The sequence below is a fragment of the Tenrec ecaudatus genome, chromosome 7 (genome assembly GCF_050624435.1).
Source record: "Tenrec ecaudatus isolate mTenEca1 chromosome 7, mTenEca1.hap1, whole genome shotgun sequence".
NCBI classification, from domain to species: Eukaryota; Metazoa; Chordata; class Mammalia; order Afrosoricida; family Tenrecidae; genus Tenrec; species Tenrec ecaudatus.
Window position 1 is genome coordinate 21,462,370 of NC_134536.1, and position 25,671 is coordinate 21,488,040.

The 25,671-nt window shown below is 39.4% G+C and overlaps 1 protein-coding gene across 1 annotated transcript in view; it reads right to left on the reverse strand.

The window, feature by feature from the left end:
* ADGB (androglobin) overlaps positions 1 to 25,671 on the reverse strand; it is a 226,980-nt gene that overhangs the window by 191,649 nt on the left and 9,660 nt on the right. Inside the window, 1 exon segment of the mRNA XM_075553888.1 lies at positions 1,461 to 1,623. Within this exon segment, the coding sequence (XP_075410003.1) occupies positions 1,461 to 1,623 (163 nt within the window).

Sequence of the window (25,671 nt, forward strand, 5' to 3'; positions counted from 1 at the left end):
CGTCAATGTACTTCTGCAACCATTGTTGGGTGATCTTCAGCTAACTTTCACATGAATGTCCTATCAGTGATATTGTGCCATGATGTGAGCATTCCGTTGGGTCACCTTGCTTCGGAAAGGGTACAACTGTGGGTCTCTTCCTGTCAGTTGGTCAGCTAGCTGGCTTCCAAAGTTCTTCCGGTTGGAGTGCTCCCATCAGCTGTGGAAACGCATCCGAGCGCGGGGGTGGTTTCATTTGGGTTTCCTCTCACTCCACGCACCTTCATCCGCACCCACTGCCACCGGGTGTGATTTCAACTCGTGACGCCCCTATATATTGTGTTTCGGAGGCTTTTGTCAATCTGTACGGAAGCAGAGAGCCTCACCTTTCTCCCCGGGAGCAGCAAACGGTCTCCCTGTACAAATTACGTGATCATGTGTCTTCGTCTTGTTCTTTCCCGAAAGTCAGCCTCTCTCCCCAGCACTGCTGTTTCTCACTCAGTTTCCAAGTAGCTTGCCCTTTGCACACATCGCTTAGCAATTGGAAATATCTCAAAATAAAACTATATGCCACCATTCCGGTTCACTTCCCTGCAGCCTCCTCTTCCCTGGGTTTCCCGTCTGGCTGCTTTGGAAGTCCTGGACATTATCTCTGCCTCTCGCCTACAGATACTGCCACGACTTTCTGCTTGCCTCTAATCCCAAGGCCTTGAACCCATACATGTGCTTAAGAAAAAAACACGAAGGCGGGGCTCAGCCCAGTGTTGCACTTCCTTCCGGTTTTGAGCCCCTCACTGAAGACAAGAATAGGGTCTTTCCATGTCATTTTACTAGAGGATCATTTCTTATATCCAGTTTGTGGAACTTCAAGAAATATCTCTCAGTTTGGCTCATATCCCCAATCAATAAATCTTTATGTTATATATATTTTAAGTAGGCAAAAATTCATAAATAATATCACCTGAAAATGTAGGAATCTTTCATAGGGAAACATCATTTTTTAAGTGATCAAAGGTGAACAAAGAGTAACTTAGATCTTTATCCTAGATCTTGAGGAATATTGAGAGTGATTCAATTTTTATCTCACAGTTACATCTCTGAATAAAATGATTTCTCCTGTAATTGCCATGAAAAGTTTACACTCAGTTTTGTCATTCTCTAAAACATCTTTTCTAAATGCCCTAAGTCCCAACTCTGCCCCTAATTCATTGACGACTTCTTCTACCACTTAATTCCTTTATTTCATTATAACTTTTAGTTACATATCTCTCTACCATCTCCCCAAATGACATTCATAAAAACTCGGGACTAACGTTTGGCCAAAAGGACAGGGTGGGTGAGACTGACCAGGTATACCAAGATAAAACTTCCTTGTAGACTGCAGATGATGGAGAAGTATGCGTACACTCCATGTTTATAAGCCATATTCCATTAGAAAATTTAAAGCCAAACAAAATCAAATCAGAGTCAAGACTACTTACAAACACAGGGCTCTTGCCCGTCTTGTCCTTTTCTTTCGCAGCTCTCCCTGCATCCCACTTCTCTGCATTTATGTCAGCTTCACTCCACTCTGGCCATATTGGGAATTTCCCCTTCTTTTGTTCAAAAAAACCAGATTGTATATTACTGCCATAGAAGTACTGTCTAGAGAGAGAGAGAAGAGGGGGGTAAATAAGGGCTTGTGCTTGAATTAAGATCTCCAAAAAGGTCAAAATAGATTAACTGCATGATATAAATTCAGTTCTCTTGTCAGCAAAGTCATGTGAAATGCAAGACAGCCATCCCTGTAGTCAAATAGCTTCCGCACGTTAAGATTATAAAGAACGAAATGACCCACGGGAGAGTATTCTATAAGTAATTTTGAGCATTACTGTCTACTTAATTAATTCAGGACATTCAAAGTATATAGAAACAGTATTATCACAAGCACATAAGATGTTATGAAGAGGAATATTTGATTACCATTCACACTTAAACCATTTATATGTGTAATACCAGCGATGTTTTGAAGTACAGTATACATATGATTGATTTCTTTCCAAAACAAAAGTATGATGTGATTATTAGTTCCAAAAAAATTATAAAAGTTATAGGCATAAGAAAAAAGCTAGAAATTACTTTAAAAATTCTATACCTGCTTTAGCCAATTTATGTGAATATACTAACTTTTCTTTCAAACGTTACATAATTCAACATGCTCTTGTGTATGGATTGCTCTTCCCATTTATAAATATATCACTAACACTTATTATGTCAGTAAACATTTTTCTTAATACTAATTTATTGATTGCATTATAATCAAATATATGAAAGCAAGATATTTCATTTACTAACTAATCATCTATATTTGGTGAATTTGGTCATTAGTTATTTTAATTTTTTACTATAATAAGCATGATTTGTGTCAAATCTTTATATACATTAACTATTTTCTTAGGGTAAGCTTTAATAAAGAGGTTCACAATAGGAAATGACATACATATTATCATTTCTGATATATTTTGACTAATGTGTACAAAAATTGCAAGTCACTACTAGCATGTTATTTCTCTATCTTTAAAATAGGAATAATATTTTTATTAATTTCTATGAACTTAAAAGTGTAAACATGATTCCGTGTCAACTTAGCTGGGTCAAGACTCTCAGTGGTTCAGGGACTCACACCTAGAGCCCTGGTGGTCTAGTGGGTTATGAGCTGGGTGCTAATTGTAAGCAAAGTCAGCAGTTTGAAACCACTAGGCAATCCATAGGATAAATAGAGGGCTTTCTACTTCTATCAAGAGTTACAGTCTCAGAAACTCACAGGGGGGATCTCTACCGTGTTCTATACAGTCACTATGACTCAATGGCAGAGTTTGGTGTTGGTTTTTGCAATCCCCCAATGACCAGACCTAACACAATGCAATCACAGCCAAATCAATTTTAAGGCTCCATAATGGGATAAGATTAGGGTGGAACTCAACAACCTTTAATTGATGTTATGAATTGCCTCAGGGGTATGGATTGCTTCCAATATAAGAGAATGCTGTGGGAAATCAGGTTAGTTTTGCTGTGTATGGGTTATTCCCCTGGCTCATCAACCTCCAGTTTGTTGGACTTGAGTCAAAAGCCTGTCATATTGTCTGAAGATCTTAGGATTCATCAGCAGCCTGTCATCTCACTTGCCAATGTTGGGTCCATGACATCTGTAGCCACAAACGCAACCTGTTAACCTTGAAGCTACCAGTCTGTAGACTTCCCAGCAAATCATTAGACCCTATACCTGCATGAATTAACAGAAGCCTAAAGCCTAACATCTGGTCCGTGGACTTGGAACATGCCTGAACTTGAGCATACAATTTTCTTTATATATATAGATGCATATGTACACACACACACACACATACACAAGCATAGATGGTTTTGTTTTTCTACAGAACTCGGGCTAGAACAAACACACAGAGAGAAATAGTCCTCTCATGTAACTTTGAAGTTTTTAACTACTGTGTATACTCGAGCATAAGCCAACCCAAATATCAGCCAATTCACCTAAATTTACCACAAAAAAAACTGCCTTAAAATGGGCTGCAAACCTCGACTTATACACAAATATATGTGGTACTCATGAAGGCTGTGCTTTTCGCTTGTACTTATTTTGTTGTTGTTAGGCACCATCCCCCGGATCTGAGCACAACGGAATGAAACGCTGCCCAATCCTAAGTCAACTTCACAAACTGTTGCTATGTTTGAGCCCATTGTTGCAGTTACTATTTCAAGCCATCTCCTAGAAGATCTTCCTTTTATTTATTGATCTACTTTTCCAATCAGGATGGCCTTTTCCAAGGATTTGTCACTCATGATAACATGACCAAAGTATGTCAGATGAAGTCTTGCTGTTCTTGCTTCTAAAGGAGCATTCTGACTGTATTTCTTCCAAGATAGATTTGTTTGCTTTCCTTCTGGAAGTCCATGGTACTTCTAGTATTCTTCTCCAATATTGTGATTCAACTGCATCAATTCTTCTCAGGTCTTCCTTATTCGTTGTACATCTTTAAAATCCATATGTGGTGATAGAAAATATCATGGCTTTGGTTAGTTACAGTCTAATCCTTAAAGTGACATCTTTGCCCCTTAACAATTAAAATAAATCTTATTTTAAATCTACATTTCTTATGCCTTAAATGATCATTTTATGTCCTTTGTGCTTGAAGAAAAGCTTGTCTAAAGATATTGATATATTTTATATATAAAGAATGCTATTCTACTAATTTATTGAACATATAATTACTGAGTACCCGGTTTTAGACCTTGGCATATAGCATTAAACAAAGCCAGATTAAAATCTCTACTCATATAGAATTTATATTCCAGTGGGTATAGGCATGAGCAAAATGAGATGTATAGTATGTTAGATGGTGAATCTATCCCTTCTGTCAGTTTGCTGGCATGTGGTAGTGTATGCATTGTGTGAATACACTACGCTTGGCTTATGCTCCAGTATATACAGTAGTTAAAAACTTCAAACTTAGTTAAGAGATTATTTCTCTCTGTGTGTTTGTTCTATGTGTGAAGCTATACCACTAATAGTTCACGTACCATTTTTCATTTTAGTATTTTATTAAAAACCCAGAACATTGAAGGAAGAAGTCCAAGTTGCACCACAGGCATTGGAAGAAACAAAGATCCAGGAAATGAAAAATAACAATTAAGATTTTCAACAACTGTATGAAGCACTAGAAGAAATCTGGAAGACAGCTGTGCCCATGCCAAAGAAACGTGATCCAACATAATGTAGAACAATAGCATTAATATCACAAGAATCAGCAGGTAAACTTCTGTTGAAATAATTCAAAAGTTGAAGCAGTATATCAACAAAGAACTTTCAGAATTCAAATTAGATTCAGAAAAGTGTATGGAATGAAGGATATCATTACTGATGTCATGTAGATCTTTGCTACAGGCAGAGAATATCCGAAAGATGTTTACAGCCGAACCCTGGACCTCAACACTAATCCATTCTAGAAGAAGCGCAAAGATATGATCCAATCGAGTTCTGAATCAAATTTTCCCATAAGAAATACCTGAAAACCGATTAATCCAACCTTGATCACCAAGTTTTATCCTAGCCTTGCCTTTTTATACAAAACATTACACAGAAATTTCAAAGTAAATAAGTTCAGAGTTAAATTATATAATTTAAATAAGAAACACAACATTAAAACCGTTTTTAACAACTACAGTATGGCCCATACCTTGAGACTGACGAGGATCTGGATCTGTGGACACAGATGCAGAGAGGAGGGATGGAGAAAGAGCCATTGTTTGGAAAGTGAACCCCCTTCCATAAAATCAACTCTAGTAGCTGCTTTGCAGGAGGATTTTTTCCCCCCTTCTTTGCCTTTTTCTCACTAGGACCTGGCTGGCTTTCTTTTAAAAAAAAATCTGCCTCATGTGGTCTGCTGTTGGGGTTTCATGAACTGTTTTCTAAAAGGGTTTATGAAATTATCATCAACAATATCGTAACACGGTTAACCAGTTCTTTATCATGACAATTTTTTTCAAAAAACTCTTTCTTAGGACCTATGTTTTATTTTTATCTAAAAACAGTACAAAAGCCACAAAAACTAAGAAAAGTATAGCAAAACACTTGGAACACAGCCGCAAAAAATTTAAACAACACATACTAACAATGCCAACTAACACTTGGCGACCAAAACACAACTGCTTTTGTTTACAAAAATCACATGTGTCGGGTTTGATTCCAATGTTTAGTTTGAGCTGCAGTGCAAAATTTTCTTGACATTTCGCTCGAAATGTGATTATGCCCATGCACTTATGTCGATGTACCTGACTGATGCAGTCGTGTGCCAGGGTTCTACTGTCCCTGTGCTTTATGGAGTATGCAAAGGCATTTGACTGTATGGATCATGACACAGTGTGGATAACACTGTGAAGAATGGGAAGCTTCATTAATAGCTTTTGATATGCAGATAACACAATCTTATTTTGCTAAAAGTCAAGAGGTCTTGAAGCACTCACGGATGAAGATCAAAATATACAATCTTCAGTATGAATTATGCCTCAACATAATTCAAAACAAAAAAAACTCTCCAAATTGGACCAATAGACAATGTAGTGATAACTGGAGAGAAGGCTGGAGTCGATGAGGGTTTCATTTTACTTTGATTCTCAATCAACAATTAACAAAGTAGCTGTGACAAAAAACAAGCCATTTAATCTGCAGCAAAACTACTATGGAGTGTTAAGGAACACAAACGTCACTGGAAGACTACAGTGTGCCTGATGCAAGCCTGGGCCCAGATGCCTCAATCGTATGTGAAAGCTGGAGAAAGAATAAAAAGACCAAAAGGAATTGGTCCATTTGACCTATGGTGTTGGTGAAGAACGATGAACGCTTCGTGGACTGGCCGAAACAAATAGACAAATCTGCCTGCAAAGAAGTTTGCCTAGAATGTTCCTCAGAAATGAGGATGGCAAGAATTCACATCACTTTGGCCCGGATCTCAGGAGGGACCAATCCCTGGGAAAGGACATGGTGCTTGGGGAGGAGTCAGTGAAAAGAGGAAAGCCCTCCATGAGATGGGCCGATGCAGTGGCAGCAGCAACAGGGTCCGAGCTTGTAAAGATGGTTGAAGACCAGGCAGTATTTCCTCTAGTGTCCATAGCATCTGTGTGACTAGATACCCTGACAACAGATGGTGAAAAATGTTAAGAAAACAGATCTTTCATTTTTTACATTCAACAATTTATATATATTTTGTTTCAACTCATCCATCTCGGTCCCCTCAATGTACTGTCACTCTTATTCCGCATTCTCCCAGTGTGTCCTGTTCTTTACTACATCTCTGCCCCCACTGTATTTTTAATTAGTTTTTTTTCTAAGATGTCCACTGACATACAAGTCACATGTCATACAGCTCAAGAGTTCAATCACATTAAAAAACGTTGTACAACCATCACCACAATCAATTCCAGGACATTTCTTCTTCCTTGTGCCCATTGTTGTTAGCGACCCATGTCCTCCCAGTCACCCCATCCCGTCCCTTTGAATCATTAATCCAGTTGTTGTCTCTATAGGTTTACTGAAGATGGGTTTCATATACAAAAAATAGGCCTTCAAAATCAAGCCAGAATACAAAAAAATGGCCCAAGGACAAGGTCACAAATGGTTGACTTACTTAGACGGGCTGAGGGTAGGTCCAGACCTAAGGGAGCCCTTAGGACGCAAAGCCTGGGGTCCTGCCAATCGCATTCAGACCAATAGGACTGGTCGGTGATTTTGGAGTGTGTTTCACATTTTTCTCCCACTCTATCCCAGCCTTTCCACTGTGATTCCTTTCAGAGGAGTGGGTAGTGGCAGTCGAGGGACCATTTAGTTCTCCTGATCACAGGTTTGTGTAAACTGATGTTTGTATGGTCCGTTAGTCCAGGGGATTCATTGTTTCCATGTGTCTCCCTATTCAGCAATAGCCTTTTGAATGGGTTGTGCTCGGGATGCCTATCAGAAATGCATGGTGATGCTTGTAATTACAAAGAGGCTTCTTTATTACCTAGACAGCCAAAGTCAAACTCGATGCCAAGGACTTGACGCCAACTCATAGTCACCCTAGAGGACAAGGTAGAACTGCCCCTGGCTGGTTCTCAGACTTCAACTGCTAACAGGTGTATGAAGCTCCATCTTTCTCTTGAAGAGGAGCTGTTGGTTTTGAACTTTTGACTCAACACATACCACTATGCCACCAGGGCTCCTGTATTACATATAGGGTGAAAAAAATTGACTTAAAGTTTTAAAGTCAGCATGTTTAGATGACATTTAAAGTTTTAAGACTGGGTGGGAGCATCCCTGGTGATGAATTTCAAATCTCCTAACAGGTAGTAATTAGTGAGCACTGATCGATCTAAATGGACCCAAGGCTGTGATGCTGGCTTATTATCTCTAATGCTTCCAGCATTGCCTTTCATTTCAGCAATGGGAGTAAGGAGCAAGGCCCTTGTGTGGCCCTTAGACCAGAGTCTAAGGTGAAGGAAGAAATCTATTGGACTTAGAGGTCTGGCTACAATAAATATAAAAATAGCTCAATATACAAATAATCGGTATAGCTGTTCATCTGTCACCCTGCTAAGTTTCAGAGACAGAAAGTTAAGTCAGCAAAAATAAATAAGAAAAAAACTGTAAGTATGGTGCACAGAAAAAATAACCCCTCCACAGTTGGCCCTCAGTGTGTTGTACTGCAGTGGCTTGCATGTGACTGTGGTGCTGGAAGCTAGGTCACTAGCATTTCAAATACCAGCATGATCACCCAAAGTGAACAGATTTTAGTGGAGCTTCCAGACTAAGAAGAAGAAATAAGCTGTATACTTCAGAGTGAGTAATGAAAGAAAACATTATGAATGGGAGGGTAACTCTGTCCTGTGTATTGAAAACCTCATCAATGAATAGCAACAGAACATTGTCAGATATAGTGCCAGCAAATGAGCCCCTCTGATTGGAAGACACTCAAAATATAACTGAGGCAGAGCTGCCTGAAGAGATTAGATTATCATAAGAGCACCGATGGAGCAAAGCCTGCAGGGTGTCCACTTGCTGAAGGGCTATGACACAAAATGAGAAGAAACAGCTGGGAATGTCTGTTAACAATTAGAATGTGGAATGTATACAGTAGGGAAATTAGAAGGAGTTGAAATGAAATGCATAAAAATCTATATCCTGACATTAGTGAACCAAAAAGGACTGGCATTGTCCATTCTGAATCAGACAACCACATGGCTTACTATGCCAGGAATGCCAAATCCAAGAGGAATGGTGTATAATTTATAGTAAAAAGGGTCATATCAGGATCTATCTTGAGATACAGTGCTTTCTGTGATAGGATAATACCTAAACATATACAAGGAAGTCCAGTTAATCAACTATTTTTCAAACTTATGCACTAGCCACTAAAGCTACTGGTGAAGATATTACAGAATTCTACCAAATTATTCGATCTGAAGTTGATCAAACATTCAGTCAAGAGGCATTGATAATTATTGGCTGCGTGAAAGCAAACGTTGGAAACAAAGAGGAAGAAGGAGCAGGTGAGAAATATGGTCTTGGTGACAGAAACGAGGCTGCTGATTGCATGATAGAATTTTTCAAGGCCAATGACTTCTTCATCGCCAATACCTTTTTGCAGTAACGTGAAGGGTGTCTGCATATATATGCTCACCAGAAGGAATACACAGAAATCAAGTTGACTACATCCATCAGAGTAAATGTTGGAGAAGCTAAAGATCAGCATCAAAAAAGAGGTGTCAGAAGCTAACTGTGGAACAGACCATCAATTGCTTATATGAAAGTTCAGGGTGAAGTTGAAGAAAGTAGTAACAAATCCATGAGCATCTCAAAAATGACATTAAATATGTGAGAAGCGAATTTTGAGATCATCTCAAGACCAGATTTGACACATTGAACACCAATGACAAAATCTTGGTGAGCTGGGGAATGACATCAAGCACATCATACATAAAGTCGGGGGAGGGTTGGTATTCACTTCAATAACAGGAAGGAAAGGAAAGCTCAAGTCTGATGTCAGACTAGACTCTGAAACTTGCTCTTGATCTTAGAGCAGTTAAAGGAAGTGGAAGAAGGGATGAATTAAAAGCGCTGAAGAGAACACTTCAAAGGGCACCTTGAGAAGCCCGAGGAAAGTACTTTAATAAACTATGCAAAGGCCGGGGATAGAAAACCCGAAAGGAAGAACATGTTCAGCTTGTTCTCAAGCTGAAAATACTGACCCAAAAAACCCAAACCTCAATATTGAAAGGTTCTATGGGAAAAACATTGAATAAAATGCAGAAACAATCCAAAGAAGATGGGAAGAATAGAGTCACTATACCAGCGAGAACGAGTCACTATTCAACTGTTTCAAGAGGTAACTGATAAGCACAAACCAATGGTCCTGAAGGAAGAAGTCCAAGCTGCACTGAAGGCAGTAACCAAACACCAGGCTCCAGCACTGGATGGAATCACCAATTGCAATGTTCCTACAAGCTGTTGGAACATGAGGAGCACTCGTCTGTCTATGCCAAGAAATCTGGAAAACGGCTACATGGTCAATTTGATTGGAAGAGATCCTTATTTGTAGCCATTCCAAACAAACAGAGAAACTGGAGAGCATGAAGAATGCACCATTAGGACCAGAAGAATGGTTATTAATAACCTGCTATGTGCAACTGACAAAACCTTACATGTTGAAGGGGAGGAGGACTTGAAACACTTGCTGATTAACATCAAGGACTGTCACCTTCAGTATGGATTGTAACTCAATGCACTGAAAACCCAAATCCTCACAGCTGGACCATCAGGTAATATCACAATCAATGGAGAAAATACTGAAATTGTCAAACTTTTATGTTTCTTGGCTCCACAGTCAATGCTCATGAAAGTAGTTGAGAAATCAAATGGTATATTTCCGTGAGCAAGTCTGCTGTACAGCCCTCTTTAAAATATGGAAGAGCAAAAAGGTCATTTTGAGGGCTTAGGAGGCCTGGCCCACGCCTTGGCATTTCCAATGGTCTTATTTGCATGTGAAAACGGGGCATTGAATAAGGTAAACCAAAGAAGAACCGATTCATTCGAATTATAGTGCTGGCGAAGAAGACTGAACATACTCTGGACTGCCACAAGAACAAACAAGTCTGTTTTGGAAGAAGTGCAGCCAGAATGTACCTTGGAGGAAGAGATGGTGGGATTCATCTCAAGTACTGTGGACAAGTTGAGAGACCAGACCCTGGAAAAAGAAATCATGCTTGGTAAAGGGGCAGTCAAGAAAAGGAAGGGCCTTAAAAAAAAAAGATATGTGTGTATATATATGTGTGTATGTATATGTATATGTGTGTATATGTATGTGTGTGTATATATACCATATAGAATGAAGGGGGAAGTGCAGAGTGGAGACCCAAGGCCCAAGTGTCGGCCAATGGAGATCCCCTCAGGAGAGGAGATGGGTCAATTGGGGTGCGAGGTAGTACCGATGAAGAACACAGTTTTTCCCCCAGATCCTGGATGCTTCCTCCCCACAACTACCATCATCTGAATTCTACCTTTCAGGGCTGGATAGGGCAGAGGTTGTACACTAGTACATATGAGGGCTGGAGGCACAGGGAATCTAGGGTGGATGATACCTTCAGGACCAAGGGTGTGAGGGGAGATGATGGGAGAGTGGAGGGCGAGTGGGTTGAAAAGGGGGAACTGATTACAAGGACCCACATGTGACCTCCTTCCTGGGAGAGGGATGGCAGGGAAGGGGGGAAGGGAGACTCCGGATAGGGCAAAATATGAAAAAATAATGATGTATAAATTACCAAGGGCACATAAGGGAGGAGGGAGCGGGGAGGGAGGGAAAAAAAAAAGAGGACCTGATGCAAAGGGCTTAAGTGGAGAGCAAATGCTTTGAGAATGATTGGGGCAGGGAATGTATGGATGTGCTTTATACAATTGATGTATGTATATGTATGGATTGTGATAAGAGTTGTATGAGCCCCTAATAAAATGTTAAAAAAAAGGAAGGGCCTTGATTTATTGACACTGTGCTATAACAATGACATCAAACACAACAATTGTGAGATGGCTGGGACCAGGTGGTATTTGGTTCTGCTGTACTTAGGGTCATTATGAGTTAGAAGTGACTTGTGGACACCTAACAACATCATAACTCCAAATACACCCTCATCATAATACCTGGAATTTGTAATGACTTCACTAGAGTAAGGCACTCTGTACATTTAACTAAAGTAAAATTAAGAACTTTGAGATGAAGATTATCCTTGTGAGCCCAAAGTGATTCCAAAACCTAAATCAAATTGCTTGCCCTTCTACCATTTCTGATGGCAAGTCTGTGATTGACAGAGTAGAAATGCTCTCTGAGGTTTGCTTAGCTGCTACTTTTGTGGAAGCAAATCTCCCTCCAGCCCTTTCTTCCATGGTACCCCTGGGTAGATATGAACCACCAATCTTTAGGTTAGTTGCCAATGACAGACCACTTCTGTCACACTGTTGCTGTCACATCTAGTCAGCCTCAACTATAGTACATAGTCCTTGATCTTCATCAGTGAGTGCTCCAAACCTTCTTGGCTTTCAGTAAGCAAAATTGTGTCATGAACACATCACCACCAGATGGTAATGAGTTCTCCTCAAAGCCTGATTCAGTACAGCGGCTCAGATTATTTGTTCAGTGTACAGATCAAATAAGTATGGTAAAATAATAAGGCCCTGACACACATTTCCGGGTTTTAAACCAGGCAGTATTCCCTGGTTCTGTTAAAAAAAAAAAACCACAAAACCTCCTCTTGTTCTATGTACAGATTTTCCATAAGCACAATGCAGAGTTCGAGAATGCCATTATTTTCAATATTATCAATAGGTTTTAAAAGATGCAAACAGTTCATTGTGTTCCCACAGTCAGTAAGACACAAGTAAACATCTTTTTAGCGTTCTCTGCTTTCAGCCCAAACACATCTGCTATACGTCATAACACCCCTCATTCCACACGGTTTGGGAATCAAGTTTGAATTTCTGGCACGTCTCTGTCTTTGTATTATTGCATCCATTTTTTAAAGTATTTTAGCAAAAATTTACTTGCATGGGATATTAATGATATTGCTCAATAATTTCTGCATTCTCTTGGGTCATATTTATTTGGTATGAATACAGATATGAATCTCTTTCAGTGGGTTGGCCAGGTAACTATCTTCCTAATTTGGTAGCATAGACTGAGAGCTTGCAGTTCTTGAAACATTTCCATTGTTATTCTGTCAATTCCTAAAGCCTTATTTTTCACTAATACTTTCAGTGTAGCTTAGACTGTTATCAGTACATTTAGTTCATGATCATATGCTACATCTTGAAATGGTCACAAGTTCCTTGATCCTCCCTGGTAAAGCGACCCTGTGTCTTCCTTCTGTCTTTTGATGTTTCTGTATTTCAGTATTTTGTCTACAGTCACAGATGCTTAGTCAAGTTTTTATTTTTTTCTTCAGTTATTTCAGTTTGGTAAATGCTGAATGCATTATTCCTTTTTGTTTTTTTAATTCCAGGTCTCCGTGCATTTCATTATAATGCTTTACCTTGTCCTCTTAAGCTGCCTTCTGAAAGTTTCTGCTCAACTCTTTTACTTCACCACTTCTTCCATTTGTTTTAACTATGTTCAAGAGCAAATTAGTCTCAGCTGACATCACTTTTGTTCACTTCTTTCTTTGCTGTCTTATTAATAACCCTTTGCTTTCTTCATGTGCGATGTTCTTGCTATCATCCCAGGACTCATCTAATCTATGATCATTAGTATTCAACGCATCAAACTGTTTTTGAGATTATCTCTACATTAAAGTGAGACGTATTCAAGTCCATGTCATCCTTCACCTTAAGAAACAAAACAAAAAACATGACTCCCATTTAGTCCATCCAACTAAGACCAACGCTATAGAAGACAGAGCAGAATGGCTCCTTTGAGTTTCCAAGACCATATGTCTTTAAAGAGAGGGACAATATCATAATTCTCCTGTGAAGCATCTGGTGGGTTTGAGTCCTGCGTTTACCTTGCATTTAGTAGCCCAATGCTTAGACCAGGCCTGTTCGTCTAGACTTTTTAGAAAGGGCCCCCTCACCACCCCCTCAAAACAGCATAAACACTGTCATCAAGTTATCAAGTTGATTCCAACTCATAATTACCCTAGACAGGATTTCCAAAACTGTCAGTCTTCACTGCAGCAGACAGCCTAATCTTGTGATTAGCAGCGCAAAGCCTAGTCCACACCACCACCTTAGTTAGACCTTGGGTACTGTAAAAAATCATATCTCAAACCCTTGAATGTCTCAGCCAGAGGATTTCCATTTCCCAAGGGAATTTCTGATGTCGTTTGTTTGTTTATTTCACCCAGAACCCAGGAAGTGAGAAATTAAATTTCTTAAAATCTCCCAGCAGCACTTGAGTGGATTTTCTCCTTCAACTTTTTAATGAGAATGAAACTCCTGGAGTCAAGGTGTGGTACCTCCTTCTTCATTTGACCACCAAACGTTGCCCTCTATATGTAAAGGCAAAGTGTTCCAGTTTAATTAGAGGGTTAAGCAGCCGCTTCAATTAAGGGTTCTGGCACTGAGTTCTTAAGAGCCCTAATTTCTGGATCCACAGCATTTTTATTTATGTAGGTATGTCTAAGCATAATTTGGAAGTCTGGTAGCATAGTGGGTTGTGCAGTGGGTTGTGCACTGGGCTATGAACTGCAGGGTCATCAGTTCGAGTCCTCAAGCCTTTCTACAGGAACAAGATGAGGCTTTCTGCTCCCTTAGAGAGCTGCACTCTCAGAAACACAGAAGGGCGGTGCTACTTTGGCTACCAGGTGCCTCTGCATTGGGATTACCTCACGGGGAGTGAGGTTGAGTTTGTGATATAATTTATTTTTTAAATTATCTTAGCCTACCATATATCTTGGAAAGAAAGGAAGAAAATATATTCCTTGCAAAGAAATATCCTCAGATATATGTGAGAAAATATAAGCATGGAAGCAGGAAAACCATCTCTCATTTCTGACTTATGACCCCTGTAGGTCAGGATAGAATTGCCCCATGGGCTTCCAAGACTTCCACCCTTTATAGGAATAAAAAGCAACAACTTTGTCTCGAAGAGCAGCTGGTGGTTTAGAACTGCTGACCTGTGGTTAGCAGATCAACACAGAACAACTAAACCAACAGGTCTCCTACGAGTAGAATAGTTTTTAAAAGATGAAACTCTTTCATAATGTTAAAGAATAAGAAAAATAGTGCAGCATTGTACTTCTACTTTTATTATTAGTGAAAGTGAAAGCTTACAGATAAAAATATGGATTTTATAACCTTCAAAGCTATAATATAATTAATTTAGAGAGCTCAAAAGTCTCCAAAGTTATTTTCTTGAAAAAGGATGATGCAAGTTTTTAAAAGAATAAGGACTCTACTGGATTCTGTTTTGCTTTGCTTTTCATTCTGTCATGCATAGTTGAGTGTTCTAGCTCTTTTCTAAGGCTGTTAAGTTTGATCACTAATTGGCCTTTGTTCCTTGTAGCACATCAAATCACTTGCCATCTACATTGAAGACCACTAAACCAGGCTCTCATTAGAAGGATCGTCATACGCCCGATAGCTCACCTACAATGCCAAGCATAAAATGTACACTATGCTTAAGGTGATTCAACCCAAGATCCAACATACTGCTGTAGACTCCAAATGATTGCGTACTAACGGTGGCTTTTAAAATTCTCAGTACAATATGCCTTTGAAGTTGATGGGCAAATGTACTTAGTACACTAGCATAATTGGCGATTTCAAAATACTCAAAGCACATCTCTGGTCTCATCATTTTGGGGGAAAAACGTAAATGCAAGACTTTTGATTATTTTTTTAAAAGGTAATATTGGAAAATACTGTCCAGTTTAAAAAAATACCAACATGCAAATAACTCTGCGGCCTTGAAAAAGCAGTTACTTTTTTCACAGAGATGTCTTTGTTGTTTCTCATTATAAGTTTTATAAATATTTTCAAAGTATTTATAACTGTATGACTAAATCTTCCCTCCTCAATACTAAATATATTGTTGGGAGAGGGGAGTTAAATGAGGGAATGAGGTGGGTGTCATTGATACTTTTAAGAAATGCTAGATATTTTTATGCAAAATAAATTTGTAAAAAGTTGGGATCTTTTAAATATAAATAAAATTAAATCCTTAATAGGGGATATGTAAAAAATAAAATACAACAATATGTGTGAGTAAACAAATGAGGTAGTTTAGTGGGTCTGAAGTTGCCAGACAAGAGATTGATTTCCAGCATAGAAAGATTAACAAGTGAAGCTGCTTTACAGTAAAGAGAAGAAGCATAAAGCAGCATGCATACCAGGAAAGTCTGACAAAGTAGTTTCAAAAGCGTAGGGACAGAAGAATGGTGTATCATACATTTGCAACACATAAACAAATTAAGAGAGTAAGATGGTGATAAGAAGACTGACTAATATGTGATATGTATTCAGAAATAATTTAAAATCTCACCACCACCAGGTTAATTCTGATGCTTAGCAATCCTACAGGGCAGGATAGAACTGCCTGACACTGGTTCCTGGACTGCAACTCTGTACACGAGTAGGAATCCTCATCTTTCGCCCACAGACTGACTGGTGGTTCCGAACTGCTCACTTTGCAGTTAGCAGCCCAACATGTAACCACTGCGCCACCAGGGCTCCTTATGTATTTCTATGCATATATTTAATACATAGAATATGCATCTGTTCATACACACACCTCTTTCTATCCTACATTTGTTCAACATTTCCCATTGATGACAATTGTAAAAAATCTGTCAGACTATTTTGTGTATTAATAATATATGTCAGGAAGAAACACGGCTAAAACAGACAGTGAGGTGACAGTAATTTTGCCTGTGACAATTACAGGCTGAACCAAGTTCCTCAATGATTTGGCAGCTATGTAATGAAGTGATTTTTTTCCAGTTAAATAATGCTATGATGCAGCCTGGAAGTTATGTAATAGTATAATCTTCCAGTTATGCAATGATGAAATCATCTTCATTTAGTGATCTCATATGGTAATCCTCCATTTTCCAATAACACCAATCTTCATATAACAACATAGACTTTGGAATCTAGCCATGTTGCTAAATAAGGAATGGAGGTACACACATAAGATGAAAACCCAGTACAAAATAACAGTGGCTTGATTACAGAAAAATCAACTACGGTGATGATTTGGGGGCTGAGAAATGTAAACCTTCGATAGGCATTAGGAAGGGGACTTGGGAAGTAGCATTTAATACTCATAAAAAAGCTGGTCAAGTAATCAGCATCTGGGAAAAGATGCTACAAAATCTCTCTAAAGTGTTAAATAGCAAAGATGTCACTTGAAAAACTAAGCTGTGGCTGACTCACCGCAAGGTATTTTCAGTCGCCACATCCCCATGTGAACGCCGGACAATGAATAAGGGAGACCTAAGACCTAATGCATTTGTCTCAGTGGAGAATATTAAATAAGACCACGAACTTTGAGAAAAATGAACACTCAGTCTTGGAAGAAGCACGTTCAGAATATTCCGTAGACATGATGATGGCTCTTCATTCCACGTGCTTTGGACATCAAGTTTGGTAAAGTAGAAGGTCGGCCAAGAAGAGGAAAATCCCCAACAAGATGGGCTGGACACAATGAGGGTAGCAAAAAGCACAAACAAAAATGGCTGTGAGCACAACACAGGACTGGACAGTGAGTGGGTTCATTGGACATTAAGTTGCTATGAGGCTGAACATGCCACATAACCATAATACTCTAAGTTTAAAATTCTATTTTAGAAAGCAAGCTGAATTTACCCTCTAAATGGCACATAGTCTGAATAGGCCCCAACTGAGAACAAATAGCTAGAGTTATTCACAAGCTCCTAGCTTTTAAATAAAATAGGTTTAACTCCTCCTACAGTGTCCTGTATAACAAGTAATAATCTTCTTCCCTGTAATTCCATGAGGAAACAGGCAGAAAAAAGAGGGTGAGGAACAGGGCTCTGTCCATCCCATGGGTTTGGCATCATGAATAGCACTTCCCACCGAGACTTCCACCTCCTAAAGTGAGACTGAGTAGGATGAATGTACACATGTTTCAACACTGCTATAAAATATGCACCCACCAATCTGAAAGGATGCTGCCTTTAAACTGGAACAGAGTGATGGAGGTCTGCTGCTGGTCTGGGCATAAATAACGGAATTAGGAATAGGTCCTTAATTTTCCAGACTGGATTCCGTCATTTAAAAAGAGGAAGATGCTTTTCGGGAATTTCAGAAAATGTCATTTGCCAATTTCTGTTGTTGTTGCTGTTGTTAAGTGCCATTGAGTCCGTTCCAACCAATACTGACGCCCTCCACAACAGGAAGGAACACTGATTGCTCCTGTGCCACCCTCACAACTGTTCTTACGTCTCAGCCCACAACTGCCTCTGCTTTACCGAGCATGATGCCCTTCTCCAGCCCTGCTTTCTGCGGCCAACTCTCCAAAAGAGGTAAGAGAAAGTCCCGCTGCCCTTGTCTCTAAGGAGCACTCTGGCCATACATCTTCTGAGACAGATGTCTGTCCTTTTAGCAGTTCCCGGTACTTCCAAGATTCTTCTCCAGCACCACGTTTCAAATGCATTGCGTTTGCTTCAGTCTTCCATATTCAATGTTCAACTTTCACATGTATGTGAGGCGATTAAAAACACCATCGCTCCCTTTCTGCTTCTCGAGCTGCTCCTGGGAGGCCATGCAGCACTCTCCCCTGGCTTCAGGCCTCCACGTGGGGAGGTGGAGTGCCCTGAGGATGCCCGTATAAAACCTGAAACTTCTTCTAACTTTGATCAAACTCACTTGGATCACCCAGAAAAAGCATAGTTTGGGTCAGGTATACTTAGTTTTCTACAAGTCATACTTGCTTTTTTTAGAATAGAATCATTATCTTAAAGAGATCTGCAGCAAATTTACTCAATGCAAGGAATCTTTGATCTCTGCACATCTGCTTCCCCAGGATCCTAGCAAGATGAAATCCTGACAACTTCAATCTTTTCTCCATTTATCGTGATGTTGCCTCTTGGCCCAGTTGTGAAGATTAGTTCTTTACATTGAGTTGTAATCTATGCTGAAGGCTGCATTTCTTGGTCTTCTTCAGTAAGTGCTTCAAATCCTCACGTTCATCAAGCAAGGTTGTCAACTGGCTATTGCAGGTTGTTAATGAACTTTCCTCCACTCCGGATGATGCATTCTCCTTCATCATCCACCCTCTCTGGTTGTTTCCTCAGCATACAGATTGACTAAGCCCGGTGAGAGGATATAACTCTGACACACTCCTTTCCTGATTTCAAGCATGCAGTGTTCCTTTGTTGTTACGCCACTGCCTCTTTATCCATGGACAAGTGTTCTGGAATTCCCATTCTTCTCAAGACTATCCATAGTTTGTTAGGACCCACACAGCTGAATGCCTTGGCATAATCAATGAAACACAAATAAACATACTTCTGGTATTCTCTGTTTTGAGCCAAGATCTACCTGACATCAATAATGATATCCCTTGCTCCAAGTCTTCTGCATCTGGCCTGAAGCTCTGGCAGCTCCCTGTCAATGTACTGCTACCACCATTGTTGGATTATCTTCTGTAAAATGTTACTTCCATGTGGTATTAATGATATTTCTCGATAATATGAACATTCTGTTGGGTCGCTTTTCTTTGAAATATGCATCTCTTCAGTCAGTTGGCTAGGTAGCAGTCTTCCTGACATCCACAAATGCTTCCATTGAAATATTGGTTGAAACATTCCAATTGCATTCCCTCAATTCTTGGAGCCTTATTTTTGGCTAATGCTTTCAATACATCTTGAACTTATTCCTTCATGGTTATTTGGTCCTGGCTCATATGCTACCTCCTGAAATGGGGGAATGTCACCTAGTCACGCTCATGGAGATTTCTGCCCTTCTGAAGTGTGAAGTAATAAAAGTTGTTTTAAGCTGTTGCATTTCTGGTGATTTGTTTTAAGTAATGAAAGAGGTTAAAAAAATAAACACATGGAAATATACTCAGTATCAATAGTCATTAGAAAATGAAAAATAAAATTTAAAATGTCTTGATAAGACAATGGACCAACACATTAGGATATACTATTGACAGAATGTAAAGTAGTGCAGCATTTGGGAAGATGGCTCAGCAGTTCCTTTAAACGTTAAGCATTCACCAACCACATGGCTCAGCTATTTCACTCCTATTTTACTCAAGGGAAGGAGAAGGAATGTTCATATAAAAAAACAGATATATGGGAAAAAATAAAAAAAGCTATATGAATGTGCAAAACAGTTTTGTTTTAGTAGCTCAAAACTGGAAATGATGCTAATGTGCCTACCAACAGGAAAATGAATCGACGCATTATGGTATACCCATACAATGGACAACTCAGTGACAGAGAATCACTGAGACTGACAATATCATGGATATCCAAATACATGATGAGGGAACAAAGCCAGAAGAAAGGTGTACACACCTTATGATTTATTTCATTTATGTGGAAATCCAGAAAATGAAAACCACACTATAGTAGCAGAATACAGATTAACAGGTTCCTGCCTGCAACTAGAACACAGAACGTTTGGAAAGAGGAATGACCAAGGGCACTGGGAAATTGTTGGAATGGTGTAACTGTTCCTCATCTTGATTGTGGTGATGGTTTTATATTTGGAAGTTCATTTTTAAATCGATACGATGCACCCTTTAAGTAAGTATAATGTGCTGTGTGTCAATTTTATATCACTTAAGAGATAAAAAGAAATGAAAAACTAGCTTGGGGATTTTAATAGAAAAATTAAGGATATTCCAAACATCACTTCATGATAGCAATTCTATCTGATCCTAGAGTGAAAATCCATAAATTTAAATCTATATCTCATTATATATTAAATTACCAAACCCTATGTAATAAAATATATTTTGCCTACATATTCTGTCTTTCATATATATACCCATTCTCAACAAATTAAATAACCTACATAATTTTCAACTGAGAAAATGTCTTATTAAATGTAATATATACTGGAAGTAGTCTATGATTGTATTAAGCTATATTTTATAATTCAATTATTAATAAAATACTAATAAAATAACTTTTTAACTAAAAATGCCTATTAAACACATACCATACCAAGAAGGGAAAAATATCTTTAAAAATATTTTAAATGAATGTCAACTAAGAAGATTATACAATTAAAAATGTACAAGAGCTGAAAATGCTCAAGGAATTATTTAACTGGTGCAAAGCCAATCCAGGACTTTTAAGGGAATGGAAAGTGGCATCATTTTACACAAACATGGTTCGTTTTATGGAAACATGTTCACTCTTAAGGAAGCTAAACCTTCATAAAAGGATGGTCTGGGATTTTGCCACTGTGTTCTTCATGCATGCTGTTCAGTGTATGAGCATGATTTTATTCATAGCAGGAGGCAGTTTATGCTGTGCGCAGCCAGCATGCCTTCTTAAGTCATGTCAGCTTGTATCCTGAAGGAAGCAAGAGATAAGTTGATGTACACAACTGACTAACTTTGGGTAGGGCTATTCTGAGCCATACTGTCCAGAAATTACAAATATGGAAGGAAATGGAAAGGCAAATCTAAATCTACAAAGTAAAATGTTAACTCCTGGTTGTTATGGTTTATGCTCTTTTGATTCATTCACTTCACTTTATTAAAATTATTTGCGTGACTGCAAAGATCAGCAAAATCTCAAATAACTTATAATAATGAGAATGAAAAGACATCACCAGAAGGCAAAGGTGAACAAAAAACTAAATGGGAGCACCGAGGAGGTGTAAAAGTTGTTTCCAACTTGAAAAGTCAATGTCAGCTTCGAGGGAAGGAAGGTCACTAAAGATGGAAGAAATTAGGGATATGATGAAAGCCAGTGGAGGACAGAGAGAGAGACAGCAAAAGCATCCACAAGTCGAAGTGGATGAATGGCCAACAGAGTGCTAAGGTTTGGCTGCTGCAGAGAGCTAGAGAAACAGCAAGCTGAAGTTGGTTAGACTGTTCAATCTCTCGCTGTCCTTTTTATCTAGTTCCCTGTTTTTAAATCAAAATTAGAATGAGTTTAACTGTGAAATGTTAGGAAAACTATTGAAAGTAGTGCTGTGTTGGACGCCATGAAGTAAGATTCAGACTCGGAATGACAGTCTGAGAGAGTGGAACTGCTGCATACATAAGATCGTCTTAGCTGTAACCGTTAGGTAGAATTATGAATTATCTGGAGCTGCTTGGTGGTCGCAAACTTTCAGTGTTTAGGTTAGCAATTGAGTGCTTCACTATTTGTGCTACTAGTGCTCACTGACAGCACTGCACAAGGGGTTAGAATTAAATCTGAAAAGAAAATCTTAACAGAAGACCGATTAAAACATTGTCTCCACATCTCTACCTTAATTTAACAGGCTGAACCAATGGATGGCAGGGGGTTGGGGGAAGCAGTGGGGGAGGTGATGAATGTGGAGCTGGGGGTGGGAAAGCAGTTTGATGGGAGAATAATAAGGACATGGAAAACAATTGGAAGTGGTGGGCTAAGGAGAGAAGTCAAAGATGACTGCTCTTTAGGATAAAAGTGACAAGAAGGAGCAAGGTTGTTAGAACAATGCTGTTGTCTGTTTCAACTCGTGGTGACACAACACAACAAGCCCATCCCCGATGGACGACACAGGATCAAACCGTCCGTGTCTGTGGGAAGAGATTATGGAGATGCTCAACATCATCAGCCAAAAACGAGGTCAGGGGCTGACTGTGGAATAGCCCATCAATTTCTCACATGTAAGTTCATGTCACCAGTTCCTAGAGAAAGACGTCCTATTTGACAGAGGGCCAGTAAAAAGAGAAAGGCCCCCGAGGAGACGATGACACTGTGGAACCAGCAATGGGCTCAAGTATAGGAACAATTGTGAGGATGGTGCAGGACCAGGGAGTGTTTCATTCTACTGTGCACAAGGTCGCTATGGGTAGAAACTGACTCAATGACACCGAACAAGTTCAGGTTGAAGCTAAAGACAATGAAAACAATTTGGCAGAGCCAAAATACAACTGTGAGTATATCTCACCTGGATTTAGCGACCATCTCAAGAACTGATTTGACACACTGAATGCCAATAGCAGAAGATCTGAAGAACTATGGGATTATGTTAAGAACATCATCTATGAAAAAACAAAAGGTCATTACAAAGACAGGAAAGAAAGAAAGCCCCGGATGGATGTCAGAGACTCTGAAGTGTGCTTTTGAATGTGGGTCACTAAAGAAAATTGAAGAAATAATCTGGAAAAGTCAGTGACCAGAAAACTTCAAAGGGCAGCTGGAAAAGACAAAGTAAATTTTTATAATGAAATGTGCAAAGACCTGGAGTTAGAACAGCAAAAAGAAGAATAAAGTGATCATATTTCAAGCTGAGAGAAATTAAGGAAAAAAAATACAAGGCCAAGTTATATTGTTGAAGGTTTCCGTGGTCACAATATTGAGTTACGGAGCAAATATCACAAGAAGATGGAAGAACACACTGAATCATTGTAGCAAAAGTAATTAAAGTTCAACCAGTTCAAGAGGTAGCATGTGATCAAGAACTGATGGTGCTGAAGGAAGAAATCCAAGAGCCACACTGAAGACCTTAGCCAAAACAAGGTTCCAGAAACGGACTGTACACCCATTGAGGGGCCCAGCAATGGTTATCAAACTATGACAATCACAGTGCACAGGGTTGTATCCCTTCATCATATTTACTCAATCTATAAAGTGAATGAATAATCCAAAACTATGTACTGTATAAAGAAGTATACAGCAATATGCAGAGGACACAACCTTGCTTGCCGAAAGCAAGGAAGAATTCAAGCTCTTGCTGGCGAAGATCTGGGACTGCAGCCTTCAGTATGAATTACAACTCAATATAAAGAAAACCAAAATCCTGATGGCTGCATCAGGAGACAATATTATGATAAATGGAGAAAAGATTAAGTTGTCAAGGAGTTCATCTTGCTTGGCTCTACCACACTTAATGCTCATGGAAACAGCAGTCAACCATCAAATGTCATGTTCCCATTAGTCAAGCCTGATGCACAAAACCTCTTTAAAATGTTGAAGACTAGGATTTCACTTTGAAAACGCAGGTGTGCCTAATCCAAGCCATGGTGTTTCCAATGGACTTGAACACATCTGAGAGTTGGACAATGAATAAGGAAGACTAAAGAATTGATGTCTTTGAGCAATCATGATGGTGAAGAATATCGAAAGCATCAAATCTTCCTTGAAAGAATTAGTCTGAGTGAGTCTTCAAGTGGAGGATGGTGAGATTCCAACTCACGTACCTTAGGCATGTTATCAGAAGGGGCCAGACTGTGGAACAGTAGAAAAGACCATCAGACTTGGTAGAGAGTGATTAAGAGAGTAAGAAGAATTGACACAGTGGCTGCAACGAGGCCCACACAGGACCACAGTGATTGTGGGGATTGTGCAGGACCTTGCATTGCTTCACTCTATTTCATGTAAGGTCACTATGACTCAGAGCCCACTCGACAGCACCGAACAACAACACCATTAATGTTAAATGCAAGTAAAATCTTCCTGGAATAGTTTAAGAAGTGTTGTAGGAGCACCTCAATAGGGAAATGCTAGGAATTCAAGGTGGATTCAGAAGAGAACATGGAACCATTGTTGATATCAGATGGATCTTGGCTGGAAGCAGAGAACACTAGAAAAAATGTTTACTTAGGGTTTATTAAGTATGCAAAGACATTCACCTCTATGAATCATAATAACTGATGGATAACATTGAGAAAGAATGAGAATTTCAGAATACTTCATAATGTTCAATTCCAGGGAAATTCTAGAACTTCTGTTCACGTGGAACCAGAACATAGAACAAGAAAGCGTTATTTGAATGGAACAAGGGAATGCTGTATGTTTTAAAATTAAGAGGGGTGTGTACCAATGTTGTATCTGTTTACCATATTTATTCAATCTGTATGCTGAGCAAATCTGAGAAACCGGACGATATGAACAATGTGTGGTATCAAGATTAGAAGAAGGTTTTCTAAGGATTGATAATACACAGATGACACAACCTTGCTTGCTAAAAATAAGGAAAATTTGGTCTTACAGATAAAGATCAAATAACAAAGCCTGTGGTATGCATTGCTTATAATTATAAATCAAACCCAAATCCTCACAACTAGACCAATGAGCAACATCATGATAAACAGAGAAAGATTGAAAGTATCAAGGAATTCATGTTCTTTGAATCCATAAGCAATCAAGAAAGCAGCAGTCAAGACATCAAGCAACAGAGTGCACTGAACACATCTACTGCAGAAGTCCTCTCTAAAATAGTAAAGATAAAGATCTCACTCTCCGGCCTAAACTGTGCCCCACCCAAGCCGGTGTATTTTCACTGGCCTCCTACGTACATGAAAGCCGACCAATGAGTAAGGAGCTGCAGAAGAAGGGATGCATTTGGATTGCGATGTTGGTGAAGAACGCTGAAAGTACTGTCGTGGGTCAGAACAAGCAGATCTGCCCTGGAAGCAGCACAGCCACAATGCTCCTTTGAGTCATCCTTGATGTCAAGGATGCTGATGTTAAGTCTCCTGTACTCTGGATATGCTCTCAGTGAGGTAAGGTAGAGGCTTAGTGAAAAAAAAGTAAGACCCTGAGTGAGAAGAATTGTCACTTGAGGCTGCAGCAATCGTGAGGATGATACAGGACTGGGGAATGTTTCTGTTGTGCACAAGATTGTGCAACAACAACACAAAAAGAAATGAAGCCACGTAAGAACACTGAAGAATGGCTTGCTTGTGAGGGCAGAAGAAAGCAAGGCAGGGAGCAAGTTGGTAACATGGAACGATCATCATGGATGCTGAGGGGAGGTTCCGTTGCCATCCCTTCTGGAACGATCATCATGGATGCTGAGGGGAGGTTCCGTTGCCATCCCTTCTGGAACGGTCATCATGGATGCTGAGGGGAGGTTCCGTTGCCATCCCTTCTGGAACGATCATCATGGATGCTGAGGGGAGGTTCCGTTGCCATCCCTTCTGGAACGATCATCATGGATGCTGAGGGGAGGTTCCGTTGCCGTCCCTTCTGGAACGGTCATCATGGATGCTGAGG